Source organism: Monodon monoceros, unplaced genomic scaffold (assembly GCF_005190385.1).
Source record: "Monodon monoceros isolate NGI ecotype Baffin Bay Population unplaced genomic scaffold, NGI_Narwhal_1 Super_Scaffold_10, whole genome shotgun sequence".
NCBI lineage: Eukaryota > Metazoa > Chordata > Mammalia > Artiodactyla > Monodontidae > Monodon > Monodon monoceros.
This window is the reverse complement of record NW_021703766.1, coordinates 57,593,980-57,613,008: the sequence shown is the minus strand read 5'-3', so window position 1 is coordinate 57,613,008 and position 19,029 is coordinate 57,593,980. Positions and strand designations below refer to the sequence as shown.

At 47.1% G+C, this 19,029-nt stretch overlaps 1 protein-coding gene across 2 annotated transcripts in view; it reads left to right on the top strand.

The window, feature by feature from the left end:
• Positions 1-19,029, top strand: part of ZNF329 (zinc finger protein 329) — a 46,090-nt gene that overhangs the window by 11,085 nt on the left and 15,976 nt on the right. Inside the window, exon 3 of one of the 2 annotated variants that reach the window (XM_029240740.1) lies at positions 1,877-4,992. The exons of the other annotated variant lie outside the window; for it this stretch is intronic. Coding sequence (XP_029096573.1) covers positions 1,897-3,513 — 1,617 coding nt within the window. The 5' untranslated portion in view covers positions 1,877-1,896 and the 3' untranslated portion in view covers positions 3,514-4,992. Of the gene's footprint in view, positions 1-1,876; positions 4,993-19,029 lie in introns of those variants that run through there. 2 annotated transcript variants of the gene reach the window in all.

The following is a 19,029-nucleotide window of genomic DNA, read 5'->3' as shown; positions in this document are numbered from 1 at the left end:
TTGTGGCATTAGGGCTCAGTATTTGTGGCTTGTGGGCTCTAGAGTGCAGGCTTAGTAGTGGTGGCGCAGCAATGCCACAGCACTACTGTGGAACAGCAATGGGCTTAGTTGCTCTGTGGCATGTGGGATCTTCCCAGACCAGGGCTCGAACCCGTGTCCCCTGCATTGGCAGGCAGATTCCCAACCACTGTGCCACCAGGGAAGTCCCTTACTTTCACTCTGACAGTTTTTTCCCTCAGCACTTTGATGGTAATCTTCCATTACTATCGGGTTTCTATTTTTGTTACCAAGTTAATCACAGTACTGTTCATTCCTTCACTGGTTGTCTTTTTCCTGGTGGCCTTTAAGACCATCTCCTTAGGTATAGCTTGATGTCCAGTTATGCTTGGGACTCAGGCTTTCTGAATCTAAGACACTACCAAGTGGAATTGCAAGGTGGCGGAATGTGCCTGTTTTATGTTTCGAAGGCCACTACCCAGTTACGCCGCCAAGTGGACTGACCTCTTTACGTGCCCACCAACTCTCTTCTTGCATGACCTGCTCAAGCATTATATTATCATGCCTTGTTTTACTTTTACTCATCTGAAATGTGCATATTTTGTATTCTTAAAGTTACAGTTTGTAAATGCCTTTAGGTGCGAATGAGCAAGAATTCATGTATTCAGGACATTTCTATTTTCTCTCCGTCAAGTTACTCCTTGTATCCTTTACCCAGTTTTTCCCCTTTTATGTGCTATTCTGGAAGAATTTTTTTATAGATCTCTGGCACTATTCCTTTGTCTCTTTTATACTTTATAGTATCGTCTCTCCACCTGCCACTTGTATTTTGACTCTTACTCTGTTTTTTGTTGTTTGGAAATTTTTAAAAATTAATTAATTTTATTTTTGGCTGTGCTGGGTCTTTGTTGCTGCGCACGGGCTTTCTCTAGTTGCGGCGAGCAGGGGCTACTCTTCATTGTGGTGCACGGGCTTCTCACTGCGGTGGCTTCTCTTGTTGCAGAGCACGGGCTACAGGTGCACGGGCTTCAGTAGTTGTGGCATGCAGGCTCAGTAGTTGTGGCTCGTGGGCTCTAGAGCGCAGGCTCAGTAGTTGTGGCACATGGGCTTAGTTGCTCTGTGGCATGTGGGATATTCCCGGACCAGGGCTCAAACCCGTGTCCCCTTCATTGGCAGACAGATTCTTAACTACTGTGCCACCAGGGAAGCCTGAGAGCCAGTTTTCTTGATATCTTCAAGTCAAAGGGGTGGGAGCATGGTTAGAGAAAGATCCATAAAGTGAAGACACTGGCAGCCACTTACAGTACTGTCTGTTCCCCAGCTCAGAGCCAGCACACATGATGTAATTCTCATAATAACCCTGCAGGAAGGTCGTTGACAGATCTAGGAATTTCAGAAGTGTCAGGTCACCAGGCCTGTGTTGTGTCCCATCCACGAAGGCAGAACTCTGACCACAAAGGTGGGGTGAAAACTGCTCGTTCAGTGCTATTTTAAGCCCATTGTGAAGTGGAGGATCTGGAGTGTGTACTGGTTATTGGTAGGGGAAGTGGGTGATGGGGACAAGATCACAGTGGCCGAGATGTGTTACTGTGTCATCAGAGTGACACCTGGCCTCTGATCTCCCACGTCTCAGGCTAATCCTTTTGGTGATATTTACCCCCAACACCATTCCCCCTGCCTGTTCTCTAGGAGGGTGGAAACCTGTTCTTGGCTCCATCCCTCAACTCTCACAGTATCTCCCCCTCATATAGATCTGAATTTCAAAAAGAAAACAAGTAAAAAGACACACTCACACACTTGGCCTGTCACCATCTTTCATTCCTCTTCCACACACGGCTTCATGTACTTAAGTCTGTCTTTTTCATTCTTTGCTTTCCAGCCTGGGACAGAAGATTGAAAATGACAGCTGAGAACATTCCTGAGGAAGAACTGTCCTGTGACATGGAGGTGGAAGGATTTACACGAGAGGGTCCTCATTTCTCCATTCTAGGTAACAGTTGGGACTGTGAGAACCAGGAGGGACATTTGAGGCAATCAGCCTTAACTCAGGAGGAATCAGGAGCTCAGGAAGCAATTCGTGAATATCCCGGATTTGGGGAGCATTTGAGCATGAGCCCAGACCTTCCACGACGTCAGAGAGTTTCCACAAGAAACGGTTTCCATGTACGTGGCTCAGGTGTTAAAAGCCTGGATTGTGACCCAGCTTTACACAATTGTCAGAAAAGTTATGTAGCTAAGAGAGCGGGTGACAGTGACACCTGTGGGAAAGCCTTCAACCATTCCATGGAAGTTATTCCATTTGGAAGAACTCAAACTAGAGAGAAACCCTATAAATACCCTGAAAGTGTTAAGTCTTTCAACCATTTTACCCCTCTTGGTGAACAAAAAATAATGAAAAGAGGGAAGAAACTGTATGAAGGTAAGGACTTTGGGGACATCTTTACCCTGAGTTCATCTCTTAATGAAAACAGGAGGAACAGCCCTGGAGAAAAACTGTACACATGTACTGAATGTGGCAAGTGCTTCAAACGGAACTCTTCCCTTGTTTTACATCACCGAACTCACACTGGAGAGAAACCTTATACCTGTAATGAGTGTGGAAAATCCTTCTCCAAGAACTATAACCTAATTGTGCATCAAAGAATCCATACAGGAGAGAAGCCCTATAAATGCAGTAAATGCGGGAAAGCCTTCAGTGATGGGTCAGCTCTGACGCAACACCAGAGAATTCACACTGGGGAGAAACCTTACGAATGTCTAGAATGTGGGAAAACCTTCAACCGAAATTCGTCCCTCATTCTGCATCAAAGAACTCATACAGGGGAAAAACCATATAGATGTAATGAGTGTGGGAAACCTTTCACTGACATCTCCCACCTCACTGTGCATCTCAGAATCCACACTGGGGAGAAGCCTTATGAATGTAGCAAATGTGGAAAGGCCTTCCGAGATGGCTCATACCTCACCCAGCACGAGAGGACTCACACTGGAGAGAAGCCCTTTGAATGTGTGGAATGCGGGAAATCCTTCAACCGTAACTCTCACCTCATTGTGCATCAGAAAATCCATTCTGGGGAGAAACCCTATGAGTGTAAAGAATGTGGGAAAACTTTCATTGAGAGTGCTTACCTCATCAGGCACCAGAGGATTCATACTGGTGAGAAGCCCTATGGCTGTGATCAGTGTCAGAAACTTTTCAGGAACATCGCCGGCCTCATACGTCACCAGAGGACTCATACTGGCGAGAAGCCCTATGAGTGTAATCAGTGTGGTAAAGCTTTCAGGGACAGCTCCTGTCTGACCAAACACCAGAGAATTCACACTAAGGAGACCCCGTACCAGTGTCCAGATTGTGGAAAGTCCTTCAAGCAGAACTCTCACCTGGCAGTACATCAGAGGCTCCACAGCAGGGAGGGTCCCAGTCATTGTCCTCAGTGTGGGAAAACATTCAGAAGGAGCTCTTCCCTCATCCGACACCAAAGATCACACCCTGGAGAACAACCCGTGGATATTTAATGAACGTGGGCCACACTCATCTTCCGACTGGCTCTCAAAAACCTATGTGAGAGAGAAGTGTCTTCAGGGGTGGCTCCTCCCTGTCAGTGGAAAAGACTGCTCTGAGCTGTCCAGCGGACTGGTGGATGTGAGACATTCCTCAGCCATCCTGTTAAGTCTATACATTAGGGAACTCTTGCAGAGGATACAGGATGGTAGTAAATGTGGCAAAGGCTTCAGGGATGATTCAGCCTGTACCAAACATGATAGTGCATACACTGGAATAAAACCTGAGAAAGTCAGGTAGATACTTCCCTGGAGAACTCACCTACCCATACATCCGAGTCCTTAAACTGGAAAGAGCCTGTGTAATCGGGAAGAGGAATCCTTTAAGAGGGAGTGTCTGCCTTACTGTTCGTAAGCAAACTCTTACTGGAATCCAGCGAGGGAAGCTGTCAGCAGGAGCCCTTGCTGTCTTAGCTGTGTCAGCAAAGCCATGCTGGTGAGAAACCCCACACAGTGCTCCAGCTCACAGCAACCACAGAATTACAGCGGATTGACATTTGAATGTATTTCCGCGTTACATTCCTGCCAGGTGCTGAGGACTCGTTTCAGCGGGGCACCTGGGTGAGGAAGTCGCTTGTGAATGAACAGTGATGTTATTCCTCTTAATACGGAGACCAGAGCAGGTTCTCCTGAGAAGGAAAGGGCTGCTGCTGAGAAATATGATGCGTTGCTTTAGTTGTTGAGACAAACAAACAGAGAAACACTGAGTTATGTTTACATTGTCACCCCTCATTGTTCATTTGGGACACTTGTGATTTGTTCCATGCAACCATGCCAAACCATGACGATAAAGGTTTTGTTGCCATATTGAAAACGCTTATAATATGGCCGGCAACCAAAAGCATAAAATAGAAAATTTGCCATGTAAAGTGTGCACACATACGGATGTAGGTTGGGAGTTGATCATAGAGAAATAAACATGGGGTCTCCTAAGTGACTGTTACTTGTGTATGATTTTTCCTCTATCACAAATCATACATTGTTATAATCATTTGATGAGGAATAAAAAGGTGGAGATAAAAAGAGGTGAGTTTGGGTTTTCTTTGGACCTTTTTAAAACCAGAAGTGGCTAAGTCAGGGTCGCAGGGCAGTTGTAAGCATGGATGGGGGCATCTCGGCAGAAACTTCTCTGAATCAGCATCCCACAGCTCAGGGCCTAAGAATAACTTCTTTCTTTGGGACTTGGATAATGAGAGGGTGTTATTGTGATGAAGAGGGTGGGTCTCCGGGAATGGGGAGTAGGAGGCTACAGAGAGGTCTGGGAGGACCTGGGAGCATCCCTCCTGAGGCCCTGCAGTGCTGGCTGGCTGAGAGCTGCTCACACTGGTTGGCATAGCCTCGGAGCCCCGGGGTGGCTCCCCTTGGAAGTTTGACTTGTTCCTATGGAGGCATAGTCAGAGGGAAGGTCACTGAGCTAATTAAGGCTATGAGATAATAAATCTGCGTTGTTTTAAGCTGTGTTTGTGGTACTTTGTTATGGCAACAATAGAAAACTAGCACAAGCATTAAAGAAAACTCTTTCCTGCCCTTTCCCTCTTTCTTCTGGTCCTCCTTGCACTCTTTCAGCCTCCTCCTGGCTGAGACTGCAGCAGGGCCGCTGATAGTCTACACCTCACCTTCATACAAATTAGGAACACCAACTCCACCCCCCCCCCCGCAGGGCAATGCAAGAGGAAAACTCTCCTTGGTGCAGCTCTTGCTTTGGAGATGCTGCAATTGGATGTTGGGCTTCTCTACACCAGGGCTAACAGCTGAATCTGAGAGAGACCCAGGGCATAGCCTCTTTTTTTTTTTTTAAGTTAATTTATTTATTTTTGGCTGCATTGGGTCTTCGTTGCTGTGCACGGGCTTTCTCTAGTTGCGGCGAGCAGGGGCTACTCTTTGTTGTGGCGCTCAGGCTTCTCATTGCGGTGGCTTCTCTTGTTGCAGAGCACGGGCTGTAGAGCGTGTGGGCTTCAGTAGTTGTGGCACATGGGCTTGGTTGCTCTGCAGCATGTGGGATCTTCCCAGACCAGGGCTCGAACCAGTGTTCCCTGCATTGGCAAGTGGATTCTTAACCACTGCACCACCAGGGAAGCCCCAGGGCATAGCCTCTTACAAGCCTTGACTGATTGGTGGCCAGTACGGCTAGTTTTAACCATTCCTGTCCAGACCCAGGCCCTCTTCTGTCCTCCCACAGGCTGGGTTGCAATACTTGATTAACATAGCAGTCAGGAGGGTTTGATCCCTGGTTGGGGAACTAAGATCCCACATGCTGCGTGGCGCAGACAAAAAAATAAAAATAAAACACAGCAGTCAGGAACCCTCATTGGTAGGCTGAATAATGGCCTCCCACATAGGTCTACATCCTAATCACTGGAACCTCTGATGGTTTATATGGCCAAGGGACTTGGAAGGAGTAATTAAGTCAAAGATCTGAGACGGGGAGATTATCCTGGGTTATCTGGGTGGGCTCAGTGTCATCACAGGGGTTCTTACAAGAGGGAAGCAGGAGGATCAGAGTCAGAATGGGATATGATGATGGAAGCAGCTTCTAGAAGCTGGAAAAGGCAGGGACACTGGTATCCCCCCTGGAGCCTCCAGAAGGAACCAGCCCTGCTGACACCTTGATTTTAGCCTCATATGACTCATTGCAGATTTCTGTCTCCGGAATACATTTGTGTAGTGGTTTTTTTTTAATATATATAAATTTATTTATTTATTTTTGGCTACACTGGGTCTTCCTTGCTGCACGCAGGCTTTCTCTAGTTGCAGTGAGCGGGGGTTACTCTTTGTTGCGGTGCACGGGCTTCTCATTGCAGTGGCCTCTGTTGCGGAGCACAGGCTCTAGGCACGCAGGCTTCAGTAGTTGTGGAACGTGGGCTCAGTAGTTGCAGCTCATGGGCTCTAGAGCACAGGCTCAGTAGTGGCGCCTGGGCTTAGTTGCTCCGCAACATGTGGGATCTTCCCAGAGCAGGGCTCGAACCTGTGTCCCCTGCATGGGCAGGCAGATTCTTAACCACTGCGCCACCAGGGAAGTCCATTTGTGTAGTTTTAAGCCACAAAGTTTGTGGCAGTTTTTTACAGCAGCCATAGGAAATGAATACATTGCCCTTTCTAGTTCTTTTAGAACTTTAACCTTCCCTGCTCCTACCTGGAGAAGTATTCAGTGTGCATTCCCTTGCCCAGCAAGTTTAAAAACTCAGCTTGAAAAAAAAAAAAAAGGAATTCCCTGGCAGTCCAGTGGTTAGGACTCTGCGCTTCCACTGCTGGGGGCCCGGGTTCAATCCCTGGTTGGGGAACTAAGATCTCACAGGCCTTACCACGAGGCCAAGAAACAAACCAAAAAAACCCTCTGGTGGTGTCTGTTTGCTGCTTTGAGAGAAGGCATGGCCTGCTCAACCAAGTACCCTTTGGGGAATTCCAGAACTAGTCTTGAAAATTAAGTCCTATTAATGAACAGCCATTAGTGAAAAGAGATCTCAGAAAAGTTAAGGAAGAGATGTCCTGTACCTGTACTCCCAGCTCACGCCCCCTTTGCTGGCTGAGGGGAAGGAACCTTTCAGCATCCTAATAGAAGTCCATCTCCTAAGAATGTGTAGAAGTTCCAGATGTGCTCTTGGTTCATAGATGGCCATCTTCTCGCAGTGTCCTCACATGGTGGAAGGGGCAGGAGAGTTCTCTGGGGTCTTGTTTATGAGGGCACTGATTCCATTCATGAGGACTGCATCCTCAGACCTAATCACCTCCCAAAGACCCCAACTTCACATACCAGCATATTAGAGATTAGGAGTTCAACATGAATGGGATGGGGTGGGGGACCACAAACATTCAGTACGTAGGTTTTCATTCCTCTTGGTTAAATACCTAGGAGTGCGATTGTGGGTCATTACAGTAAGTCTATGTTGAGCTTTGTAAGAAACTGCAAAGCTCCTGTCCAAAGCGGTTGTGCCATATTGCTTTCCCACCAGCAACAAATGAGACTTTGTGATGCTTTGCATCCTGGCCAGCCTTTGAAATTACAATTTTTTAATTAATTAATTTTTTATAAATTAATTTATTTATATTTTATTTTTGGCTGCATTGGGTCTTCATTACTGTGCACGATCTTTCTCTAGCTGCGGCGAGCAGGGGCTACTCTTCGTTGCGGTGCACGGGCTTCTCACTGCAGTGGCTTCTCTTGTTGCAGAGCACGGGCTCTAGGCGCACAGGCTTCAATAGTTGTGGCTTGCGGGCTTCAGTAGTTGTGGCTCGTGGGCTCTAGAGCGCAGGCTCAGTAGTTGTGGTGCACGGGCTTAGTTGCTCCTTGGCATGTGGGATCTTCCCGGACCAGGGCTGGAACCCGTGTACCCTGCATTGGCAGGCAGATTCTTAACCACTGCACCACCAGGGAAGCCCCATAATGTTTTAATTGATAGCCCCGTCACCTCCCTGTTCCCTCTTCTCCCATCTCCCCCTTGGTCACTCTGTTCAAGTTTCAGTGGCCTCCCTGCTCTTCCTCATACACACCAGGCATGTTCTCATGTCAGGGCCTCTGCAATCCTTGTTCTCTCCATGGGGATCCTCTTCTCCCAACACCTTCTGGCTCAGGTCCTCACCTCCTGCAATTCGTCAGTCACACAGCACCTACTCAGTGAGGGCTTCCCTGAATTCTCTTATTTAAAACTGCAACTGCCTCTGCCCAACAGTCACACTCTGTCCTCTTTCCCTGCTTTATGTCTCTCCAAGGCATCAACCCATCTGACTGATACATGATGCATTGTGCTTCTTTACTTTCCCTGCTGGACTGTAAACACATTGTTCTGTTTTCTGCTTTATCCCTGGCTGCTGGAATACTGCAACAAGTACTCAATAAATGTTTGTTGACTAAAAGAGCTAGATGGAGGTACACCAGCACAAGTGAACAGTGGGCAGCCACACCTTGGGTGCATGTCTTTGTTGTTTTCTGATTCTAAAGTAATCCTTGCTCACTGAAAGCCAAGACTTGGAATGTCCAGAAAAATATGAAAATAAAAAATCACATCCAGAGTCTCAGCTGTCACCAGCAATCATGATTCATGTTTTGGAAAACATCTTCCAGTTCATTCAATCCACAAACACTTGATGAGCATCTCCGATGTATGTCAGCACGTTGGTCCCTGTAGAGTCTAACTAGGAGCACGACAGACAGTGTGTCCAGCCTTGTGGAACTGGCTAGTTAGAAAGCAAGATGGGCATTTATCAAACTATCACAAAAGCATCGACATGAACTTGAATAGGAAAAAGAAACAAAATAACAGCAGAGAGCTGTGAGGAGTGATTTACCAAGGGGTAGAGAAGGAAGACTGCCCCTGCAGGGAGTGGTATGTGCTGATGTGGGAGGGGAATTAGGGGCATGAGGGAGAAAGGGGTGAGGGGAGTGGGCAGGATAAGGTAGGTAGAGCCTTGTAGATCTCAGACTATGTTAGGGGAACACTCAGGGAGGAGACCCAGGAAGCAAGCAACCATGGGAAAAACAGGGAAAGGAGGCAGCCAGATGAAGATGAAATGGCCAAGAAGGGAGGAGGGAAGCTAAGGGTGGATGATGTTATGGACCAAGAGAGAATGGGATTTAGGGAGAAGAGACCCCCTCCACCGTGGGAGGGGAAAAAGGCCATAGGTGAAATCCCTTCGTGGACAGCAGTTGGGGAAATGGCTTCACTGGAGATGAGGCGGGTATAGGGTTCAAGGCTGCCTTTGCCAAGTTAAAAAAACCCACATTTACAAGGGCAGCACTTAAGACCCTAAGAGATGAATAGGTTGAGAGTGTGTTTAACCCAGAAGAAAATAGCAAATACATAAGTCTAGGATGTCTAGGCTTAGAGTGACCAAAGGAATTCAACTGAATCCTTTCTGGTAAAATAGATTAAACAGTTTTTAAGTAGAAAAAATGTGTAGGTGTACAAATCATGGATTTTAGTATTTTCATGAGGCCATGCAGTGATCACCATTCTTTAATTCCAGTACATTTCATTACCCCCTCTCCCTCCAATTAGCAGTCACTCCCCATTCCCTCCTTCCTCCAGCCCCTGGCAACCACTAATATACTTCCTGTCTCTACAGATTTCACTACGCTGGACATTTCATATAAATGGTATCATACGAGAGGTGCTGTGACTTCACTCAGCATAATGTTGTCAGGGTTCATCCGTGTTGTAGCAAGTGTCAGTACTTCATTCCTTTTTATGGCTGAATAATATTTCATCATATGGCTATACTACATTTTGTTTATCAGTTGATGGACCTTTGGGTTGTTTCCGCTTTGGGGCTCTTATGCATAAGGCTACTATAATTGTTCATGTACAAGTTTTTTTTGTGAATATATGCTTTCAGTACTCTTGAGTAGATGCCTTGGAGTGGAATTGCTGGGTTACATGGCAACTCTGTTTAACCTGTCGATGAAAATTCAATGAACAATCAAACTAAGAAGAGAAAGAGGAGGATTTTATTTGAGCCAAACTAAGGATTATAACCTAGGAGACTCAAAAAACTCTGAGAACTGTACCACCTGCTAGAAGTCAGATACATTCATACACATTTTCGGGACAAAGGAACGTACATCAAAATGATACATTGATATTGTACATAAAGTTCATCAAAGACACATAGTCCAGGTAAGCACAGACAATGTGAGCAGTGAGTCACCACGACCCCCTACAGAGTTGGGAAAGAACCCCGCCCCCCCGCCCCGCCCCCGGCGCCCCGCCCCCGGCGCCCGGCGAAGCCGCAGCTCGGAACCTGCGCATGCGCACAGCCAGGTGGCGCGCTGACAGGGAAGAGGAAGTCGACGGTCCGGTGTCCGGCACTGAGTTCCCTTCAGGTGGTTCTTGGGCCTCAGTTTTCAACCCCCGGGTGGGGAGAGAGCCCTAGGTCTGGCTGTGGGGAGCGTCAGGGCGTCCAAGGCGACTGGGAGCTGCGCGGCGGCCACCTCCGGGCTGGGCGGGAGCGGGGTGGGCGCGGGTGCCCGGGAGTGGGGGGGGACACCTTTGCCTGAGTGGCACGGACCGACTTATCTCCCGTTCTCCCCATGGGGCGCGGACCCCTTATTCCCTACTCCCATGGCGCGCAGACCCCCTAGTCTTCCCCCATACCCGTGAGGTACGGACCCCCTGTTCGCTCCTCCCCGTGATGTGCAGACCCCCATTCGCCTCTTCCCATGGAGCGCGGGCCCCTATATCCCCCTCCTCTCCCTTCGTCCTTTCTCCTCCCGCGTGGGCGGATTCCCCTTCTTTCTCCCTCCCCCAGGGCACGACTCCCTAACCTCCTCCCGGTCCTTGCCTGTCTTCATTCTCTCAGGTGCGCAGCCCTCCGCCCCCCTGCCTAGGTGCAAACGCCTCCACCCCCGTCTCACAAGGTTTGGGCTTGCACAACCTGTTCAGTTTCCTGTGTCGCACTCCCAAGGTTGCTATCCCCTCTTTTCGTCTTCCTCACCCAACAGCCTTGTTCCTGCCCGCCCCCCTCTGCTCTTCCAAAGACCGATTCCCCCCTGCCCACTACGAACTCTCCCTCATCCCCAAACCCCGGTCGTGGACTGAGGTGCCCTTACCCACAGGCCCCTAATCCCCTGAAGCTGTCATCCACCCTCACCGCCCCCCGCCCGGTCCCCCGGGACAGACACCTCAGACTCTGGGGTCCTCAGCAGAACCTCTGGGCCCCAAAGCCAGTCCTTCCACTCTCTGTAAGTAGCGTCTCCGCCTTCTGCCCACGTTCCCCACCGTCCGCCTTGATGTTTCCCTTTCACCAACCCCCACATCATCTCTGCCTGAAAGTCCCATGCCTGTACCTCCAATATAGTTCCAGAGTTCAGCCACTGCACCATCCCTTCTCCCTGTAATGGGACTGCTCCCTGCTCCCCTGCCTCTGCCCTCCCCACCGTCAGTTCCCCAGCAGGAGCCCGTCAGCTTATGTGTCACATCATGTCCCATCTGTGCTCCAAGTCCCCCATGGCTCCTCTTGCTCGGTAACAGCCGGAATCCTTCAGGGGCTGGGGCTGCTGGCCAGGAGCTCTTTGCTCCTGGCCTCCGGGTGGTAAGGAGCTTGCATAACAGTGAAAATCAGAGCCCTGTCTGCTTCCTTGGACAGCGTGTTCCCTGAATCTGGTTGGTTTCTGAGTTGTGGATAGTGCTGGAGGTTGGAGCAGTCAGGGCCACCAGCCGTAACTCCAAAAACTGACCCAGGTCTGTGCGCTCTCTGAGTTTGCAGTGAGTGTTTGATAGCGACAGATTTTGCATTTTGTCCTTCGTCTGCATCTTCCCCACCAGAATGCTAGCTTCACCAGGTGGAGGTCTCTCTCTTTTTTGTCATTTATTTATTGTTATTTCTTATTTATTTTAATTAATTAATTTATGGCTGCGTTGGGTCTTTTTTGCTGCCCGCGGGCTTTCTCTAGTTGCGGTGAGCGGAGGCTACTCTGCATTGGGGTGTGCGGGCTTCTCACTGCAGTGGCTTCTCTTGTTGCAAAGCACAGAATCTAAGCACGAGGGCTTCAGTAGTTGTGGCACGCGGGCTCAGTAGTTGTGGCTCATGGGCTCTAGAGCACAGGCTCAGTAGTTGTGGCGCACGGGCTTAGTTGCTCCGTGGCATGTGGGATCTTCCCAGAGCAGGGCTCGAACCCGTGTCCCCTGCATTGGCAAGTGGATTCTTAACCACCGCGCCACCAGGGACATGTCCCAGGTGGCGGTCTTCATCTGTCTCATCCATTGATGAATCATCCCTGCCTAAACAGGGCCTGACACACAGTAGGTGTTCCGTAAACACTTGCTGAGTGAGTGGAAAAGGGCCATTCCTGTGCGACCATGGGAAGGAGCTAGTCCTTGTCCAAGAGACTTGAGATCATAGAGGGGGTGTGGTATACATCTAGCAAACACTCATCTGTTGTCTCCAGGCTGTCGTTACAGCTTTTCCCTTTATAATATCCATAGCTTCGAACAACATGGTGTGTGTGTTTGAAATTGATATGTTCAATGTGTGAAACTCTGCTACCTGCTTCTCTCACCAACCTATTGTGTACTAAGTGGAGCTTTCTGCACATACTGTTTTCACTACCGTACAGTATTCCACCTTGTGAGGCTGCCACAATATATTTGTTCCTTCCCACCACCTGTTGATGGACATCTTGTAAATTTACGGTTTTTCAACATTCCCAAGAGTGCCTTAGGGGGCATCTTGAACATGTGTCCTTGTGAAATGAGTAAGGATTTCTTCAGCCTGGTGGTTCTCAAGGTTTTTTAACCCAGGCATTGTAAGAAACACATTTACATCACGACCCCCATACATATGTAACTGGAGGAAAAGTTTGATGAAACAACACTATGTGTGAGGTCCTCTTATGTAAGTTTTGAATTTTAATTTACATCATTTTAAAAAGAATGCCAGTGTTGATTCACTACATTGCTGTGTGGTTTACTTTTTGAACCTGAGCCACAGCAGTGAAAGCACTGAGTCCTAACCACTGGACCGCCAGGGAATTCACTGCTGTGTGGTTTAAATTTTTTTTTGTTTTGTTTTTTTTGCGGTACGCGGGCCTCTCACTGTTGTGGCCTCTCCCGTTGCGGAGCACAGGCTCCGGACTTGCAGGCCCAGCGGCCACGGCTCACGGACCCAGCCGCTCCAAGGCACGCGGAATCTTCCCTGACTGGGGCACGAACCCGCGTCCCCTGCATCGGCAGGCGGACTCTCAACCACTGCGCCACCAGGGAAGCCCTAAATTTTGATTTAAACTCAAAATTATCATCCAAAGAGACTGTCATTTTTTATGCTAATAAAGACACATTAATGATATGAACACTACCAATAATATAATGTTAACAGGGAAAAACAAAAAGAAGGCCCAAAATTGTCTGTACAGTTTGACTTGAAGTATGTGAAAAAGATTCTGCAGGAAGAAAACAGGAAGTAAATGCACCCAAGACAATTTTCTTTGTATTTTATGTTTTCCAAGTTTTCCATATTGAGTGTGTATTGTATTAATTCATTATATTAATTTTAGAGTGACATTTTTAATAGTAAAATATTTAAATGGAATTTGATACAGGTTTTATTTAAATAGGATGCTCCCCTGTTGAATCTAAAATAGAATTGTTTGCCCTACTTCATTTACTTACAACTTTTCAGAAACATATTTAACTCATAGAACAAAGAGATAAAATAGCTTTCAATTTGGATCAGCTGCCAGCTGTTGCAAGCAGCTGGAGGGCCAGACGATTCTGGAGCTGGCTGGAGGGAACTGAGTGGTTTGCACAGCTCTACCCTGCCTCAACCCCAGTTCTTCGAGGCAGAGGAGAGATGTCCAGACACCCCAGCCTTCCTGTTTTCTCCTGCATCAAAATCTACTGTGTAGAAAGGATTTTACAAGTCAGCATTTTGCTAGGGTGATAACTGCATGGTTTTCATACAGGTCCCAGCTAGTATCATATTTTCCCCGTTAAAATGCCTGTAACCATCTCTTGAACACCTTTTGAGAAAACTGTTATAAATTTATTCTCACCTGGGTGTTAATGAATGCTGATCCCTGAGGTAGTACCTCTCCTTTAGGAGCATTAACGTTTCCCCTATTTTCTATTTTAACAAGTTTCTAAAATATTAACAGAAAAGTTGAGAAAAGAGTATAATGAACACCCATCACCCATCATCTAGATTTATACGTATGCAGTATATAACAGTTATATAGTATGTATTTGTAATATGTATGTGTATATGTGAATGCATATTTGTGTATATGTATTTTAATCTGTGTATTTGCGTGTATGTGTGTATATATGTATGTACACGTGTTTATATGTGCATATGTGTATATTGGTATATGTGTATGTATGTATGTTTATGAATGTATGTGTGTCTATGTATATTTATGTGTGTGTATGTATATTTACTGTGTGTATAATATGTGTATTTCTTTATGTGTGTATGTATAACCATTTGAATATAAGTGCAGATACGACACTTTACCCTTAAATATGTCAGGACATAAATTCCAAGAATAAGGGCATTCTTCTGCACAACCATAATACTGTTATTGCTAAGAAAACTAGCAATAATTCTCTGTATCATCTGATAATCCATCCGTATTCAAATTTTCCCAATTGTTCCTAATACCTTTTTCTTAAATTTATTTTTTTGAACTATAGTTGATTTACAATGTTATGTTAATTTCTGCTCTACAGGAAAGTGACTCAGTTATACACATATATACATTCTTTTTTATATTCTTTTCCATTACAGTTTATCCCAGGATATTGAATATAGTTCACTGTGCTATACAGTAGGACCTTGGTGTTTATCCATTCTATATGTAATAGTTTGCATCTACTAACCCCGAACTCCCAGTGCATCCCTCCCTCACCCCCCTCCTCCTCGGTACCCCCAAGTCTGTTTTCTATATCTGAGTCTCTTTCTGTTTCGTAGATAAGTTCATTTGTGTCATATTTTAGATTCAACCTATGAATATGGGAGAATTCATACTGGAGAGAAAACCCTTTAAGTGTATGGATTGTGGAAAATCCTTCATCTGCAATGGTCACCCCATTGTGCATCACAAAGTCCATTCTGGGGAGAAACCCTGTGAGTGTAAAGAACGTGGGAAAACTTTCATTGAGAGTGCTTACCTCATCAGGCCCCAGAGAAGCGCTATGGCCGTGACCAGTGTCAGAAACTTTTCAGGAACATCCTTGGCCTCGTCTGTCACCAGAGGATTCATACTGGTGAGAAACCCTACGAGTGTAATTAGTGTGGTAAAGCTTTCAGGGACAGCTCCTGTCTGACCAAGCATCAGAGGATATGGGATCAAGAGCCCCTGTACCTGTGTGTCAACAGAAACAGAGGGCTTCCCTGGTGGCGCAGTGGTTGAGAGTCCGCCTGCCGATGCAGGGGACGCGGGTTCGTGCCCCGGTTCGGGAGGATCCCGCGTGCCGTGGAGCGGCTGGGCCCGTGAGCCATAGCCCATGAGCCATGGCCGCTGGGCCTGCGCGTCCGGAGCCTGTGCTCCGCAGCGGGAGAGGCCACAGCAGTGAGAGGCCCGCGTACCGCAAAAACAAAAAAAACCTTCAGGGATTGTGCTAAACATACATGAGACTGTGACACCTCACAATGAAACCTTTTGAAGGATGGTGACACAGTTGAGAGAGGGAACCAGGATGGCAGGGGGAAACTTCTCGTGGCGTTTCTCTCTGTTGTTATATGATATGCAAATCAAAGTCTAGGAATGGAATTAATGTGGGAAACGTTTAAACTGGAACTCTTGCTTTTATTTGCATTAAGAAGAAGATTTGGTTAATGTGATGAGTTTGAGGTTTCAGTAAGAACCCTTGCCAAGGGACTTCCCTGGTGGTGCAGAGGTTAAGACTCTGTGCTCTCAAAGCAGGGGGCCTGGGTTTAATCCCTGGTCAGGGAACTAGATCCCACATGCGTGCCGCAACTAAGGAGCCCGACTGCTGCAACTAAGGAGCCAACGTGCCTCAACTAAGGAGCCTGCCTGCCACAACTAAGACCTGGCACAACCAAATAAATAAATAAATAAAACATTAAACAAACAAAAAGAACCCTTGCTGAAACTCTTAGGTAAAAGGGAACGTATTTTTGAATTAGCCAATATGAAGTGATAATACAGGAAAGTCCCTTAAGGTGATACTAAGTTTATTGTGAAAGAAAGCTCATACTAAAGATGGACAGAAAACGTACACTTGATGTGGGAAAGCTTCCACCTGGAGATCTGATCTTCCAGAGTAATGCTGTCTGCTGGAAATATAATGTGAGCCACATGTATAATTTCAAATTTTTTAGTGGCCACATGTTTTTAAAAGTAATAAGAGGTGAAATTAATGTCAATAACATTTTATTTTACCACCTATATTCCAAATACTAATAATTTAAACATATGACACTCACTCATTTCAGATCCTCTGTAACTGCACATCTAGTTGCTACTTCATCGGACAGTGGGACTCTAGTGTATCAGAGAATGAATTCTGGAGAGGAGCCCCCTATAGAGCAATTGTCCCATTACAAACCCACAGTCAGGTTTTTAACACATTTCTAGAAAAAGTGTGTGCCTGGAAGTTAGTCCTGACATAGAACCCTAAGGACTCAACTGTATTCCATATTTTCTAATATGCACGTTCTTTTCACGTTGTAACATCTCAGAAATCAGTTTAATTGGTAGCCTTTTGTCTTCCATTTGCACTTTGTCTTCACAAAATGTGCATCTTACCATCAGTTGTGTCTTAGGTCTAATAAAATAACTAATATCAGGAGGAGGAACTAAATGACTAGTGAGATTCATTCATTTGAGGAAACTAGAACTTTCAAGGAAGAGACTGTTGCTGAGATAATGATTAACGACCTACCTGCTGGAACAAAATGTGGTGATGTAGTCCCTGCCGTGTTGCTGCATATTAAGTGTTATTCCTTTCCTGTAGCCTGTATCACCTGTAATTGTTTTATTACAAGATTGAAAATTCTCTTAAGGTGGAGGGAAGCAAAACACAGAAGTGTGCATAGGTTCTTAACAAGCTGGTTAAACAGGAAAGAGTTCCTGAGCTCGTGGGGCTTCTATTCTATCTCATATATCGAAATAGCTTTATGTTTAGTATTGTGTGTATATATGTGTGTGCACACTTTGGGCCTTTTAGTTATAAAAGAAAATGCTGTGCCTGATGGTCAGTAGACGCTCACTCAAGTGGCAATTCCTTGGCTGCTCAGAAGGCCTATACAGGAAAGTTAATCCCAGTTAAAGAAAAATTGTACGAAATTGCATGAAAACATTGGACTGCACCACGTGAATGTTAGTGTCACGGTTAGGAGCACATCTCTTGACTTCAGTCAGACTTGGGTTTCTCATGGGATTACATCTCAGTAGCTGTGTGATCTCAGGTGAATTATTGAATCTCTCTGTGCCTTAGTTCTTCACTTATAAAATGTGCATAAGCCCTACCTCATTAGGAGTAAGAGAAGTGAGGTATGCAGAGTGCTTGGGACGTGACAGTGTTCAGTGTGGATCAGCTGCTCCGGCTCCCACCCCTGTTGCTATTACTGCATTTCCTACCGTTACTGCTGCTCTTGTTATTGATGTTTTTGTTTGTTTTGGCTGAGCCATGTGGCTTGCAGGATCTCGGTTCCCCGATCAGGGATTGAACCTAGGCTACGTCAGTGAAAGCCCGGAATCCTAACCACTAGGCCACCGGGGAACTCCCCATGTTTCTGTTGTTGCTGCTGCTGCTGCTGCTGCTGCTGTTACTCCTCTCTGACTCGGGAGACTGAAAGAGAAGGGACATCAGCAGCCTTCTCAACCTCTGTAGGCTCTGGGCCCCTGTCGCCAGTACTTCACAACTGGCACTGCTTCCCAAACCCTGGTGTACGTGATTGGCTGGAAGCCTCCTGAAGGAGCTACGTGGGAGAGGGCTAGAGTCTCCAGGATGTGGATGATGGCAGCAGATGCCTGACCGGAGTGGAGGTGGGGCTCCAGGCGCTGTGAAGATGGGCTCTCTGACACGTGTGCCCCAGAGCGATGGCGCGTATTGTGCTGGGAAGGAAGATGTTGCCCAGTGCTCATTCCACTGTGGTACACATCCATCCCACAGCAGTTGCAAGAGCCTGGTCCTGTTTGGGCCTCAAGCCCCTGGACTCAGTATCACAAGGACTTCTGCCCCAAATCACAGCTTCTCCCACTCAGCCAAGGCTCCTCACAGGCCCTGCCCCAGCAGCTGAACCACAGTCATGATAACTGCTGCTCCCAGGGTAACTGAGCCACACATGTGCCGTCCAGTCTGGAGCAAGACTTCTTATGAGATGTTGCCTCCCTGGGGGTCGCGTGAAGACTGAGACCTGCTCCACTTGAACAAGGTTGGCCTTGTGTGCCTCTTGGCAGTCAGGACCAGGGCCTCAGTTGGATTGCTGTGCTGGAAGAGCAGCAAGTTGGTGTCCTAACTTCCTTCCAGTGGAGCTGGGGTCCCCAGTGTGGGCACTTCCCTTATACGTGTGTGATTGGACTCCAGGATTCTGAGCAGTCAGTTGAGGCCGCTGGACTGGTGAGAACGGGCCATCTTGGAGGCTGGGGCTGCCATTCTCTGGTGTGGGCAGGGATAAGAATAAAGCAGACGGTGGGGGCAGAGACAGGAGCGTGAGGCCTCATAGAGAGGAGTGGCTGAGACAAACGGGGTGGAGGGCTGGCACTTCCCCGCTCCCGGGGTCAGGCTGCACTCACATTGTGCGATGCCCTGATAGACAGCCAGTGGATTCTCCTGTGTCACTATGCTCATCCAGGTGTGTTCTCACTGCTTGTCATTGGAGAGAGCCTTAACTGTCCCTCCATCTAGCTTTTGTAGTTCTCTGTTTGGGACCAAATATTTTTACTTTAGTTGAAAAAGCAACCCATGCATGTGGTAAAGAATTAAAAAGGAGGGAAGCAGATGAATGAAAAATGAGCCTCTTTCTCACCTGAGACCCCTCCTTGGAGACCACAGTTGTTGATGTGTTCTTGTG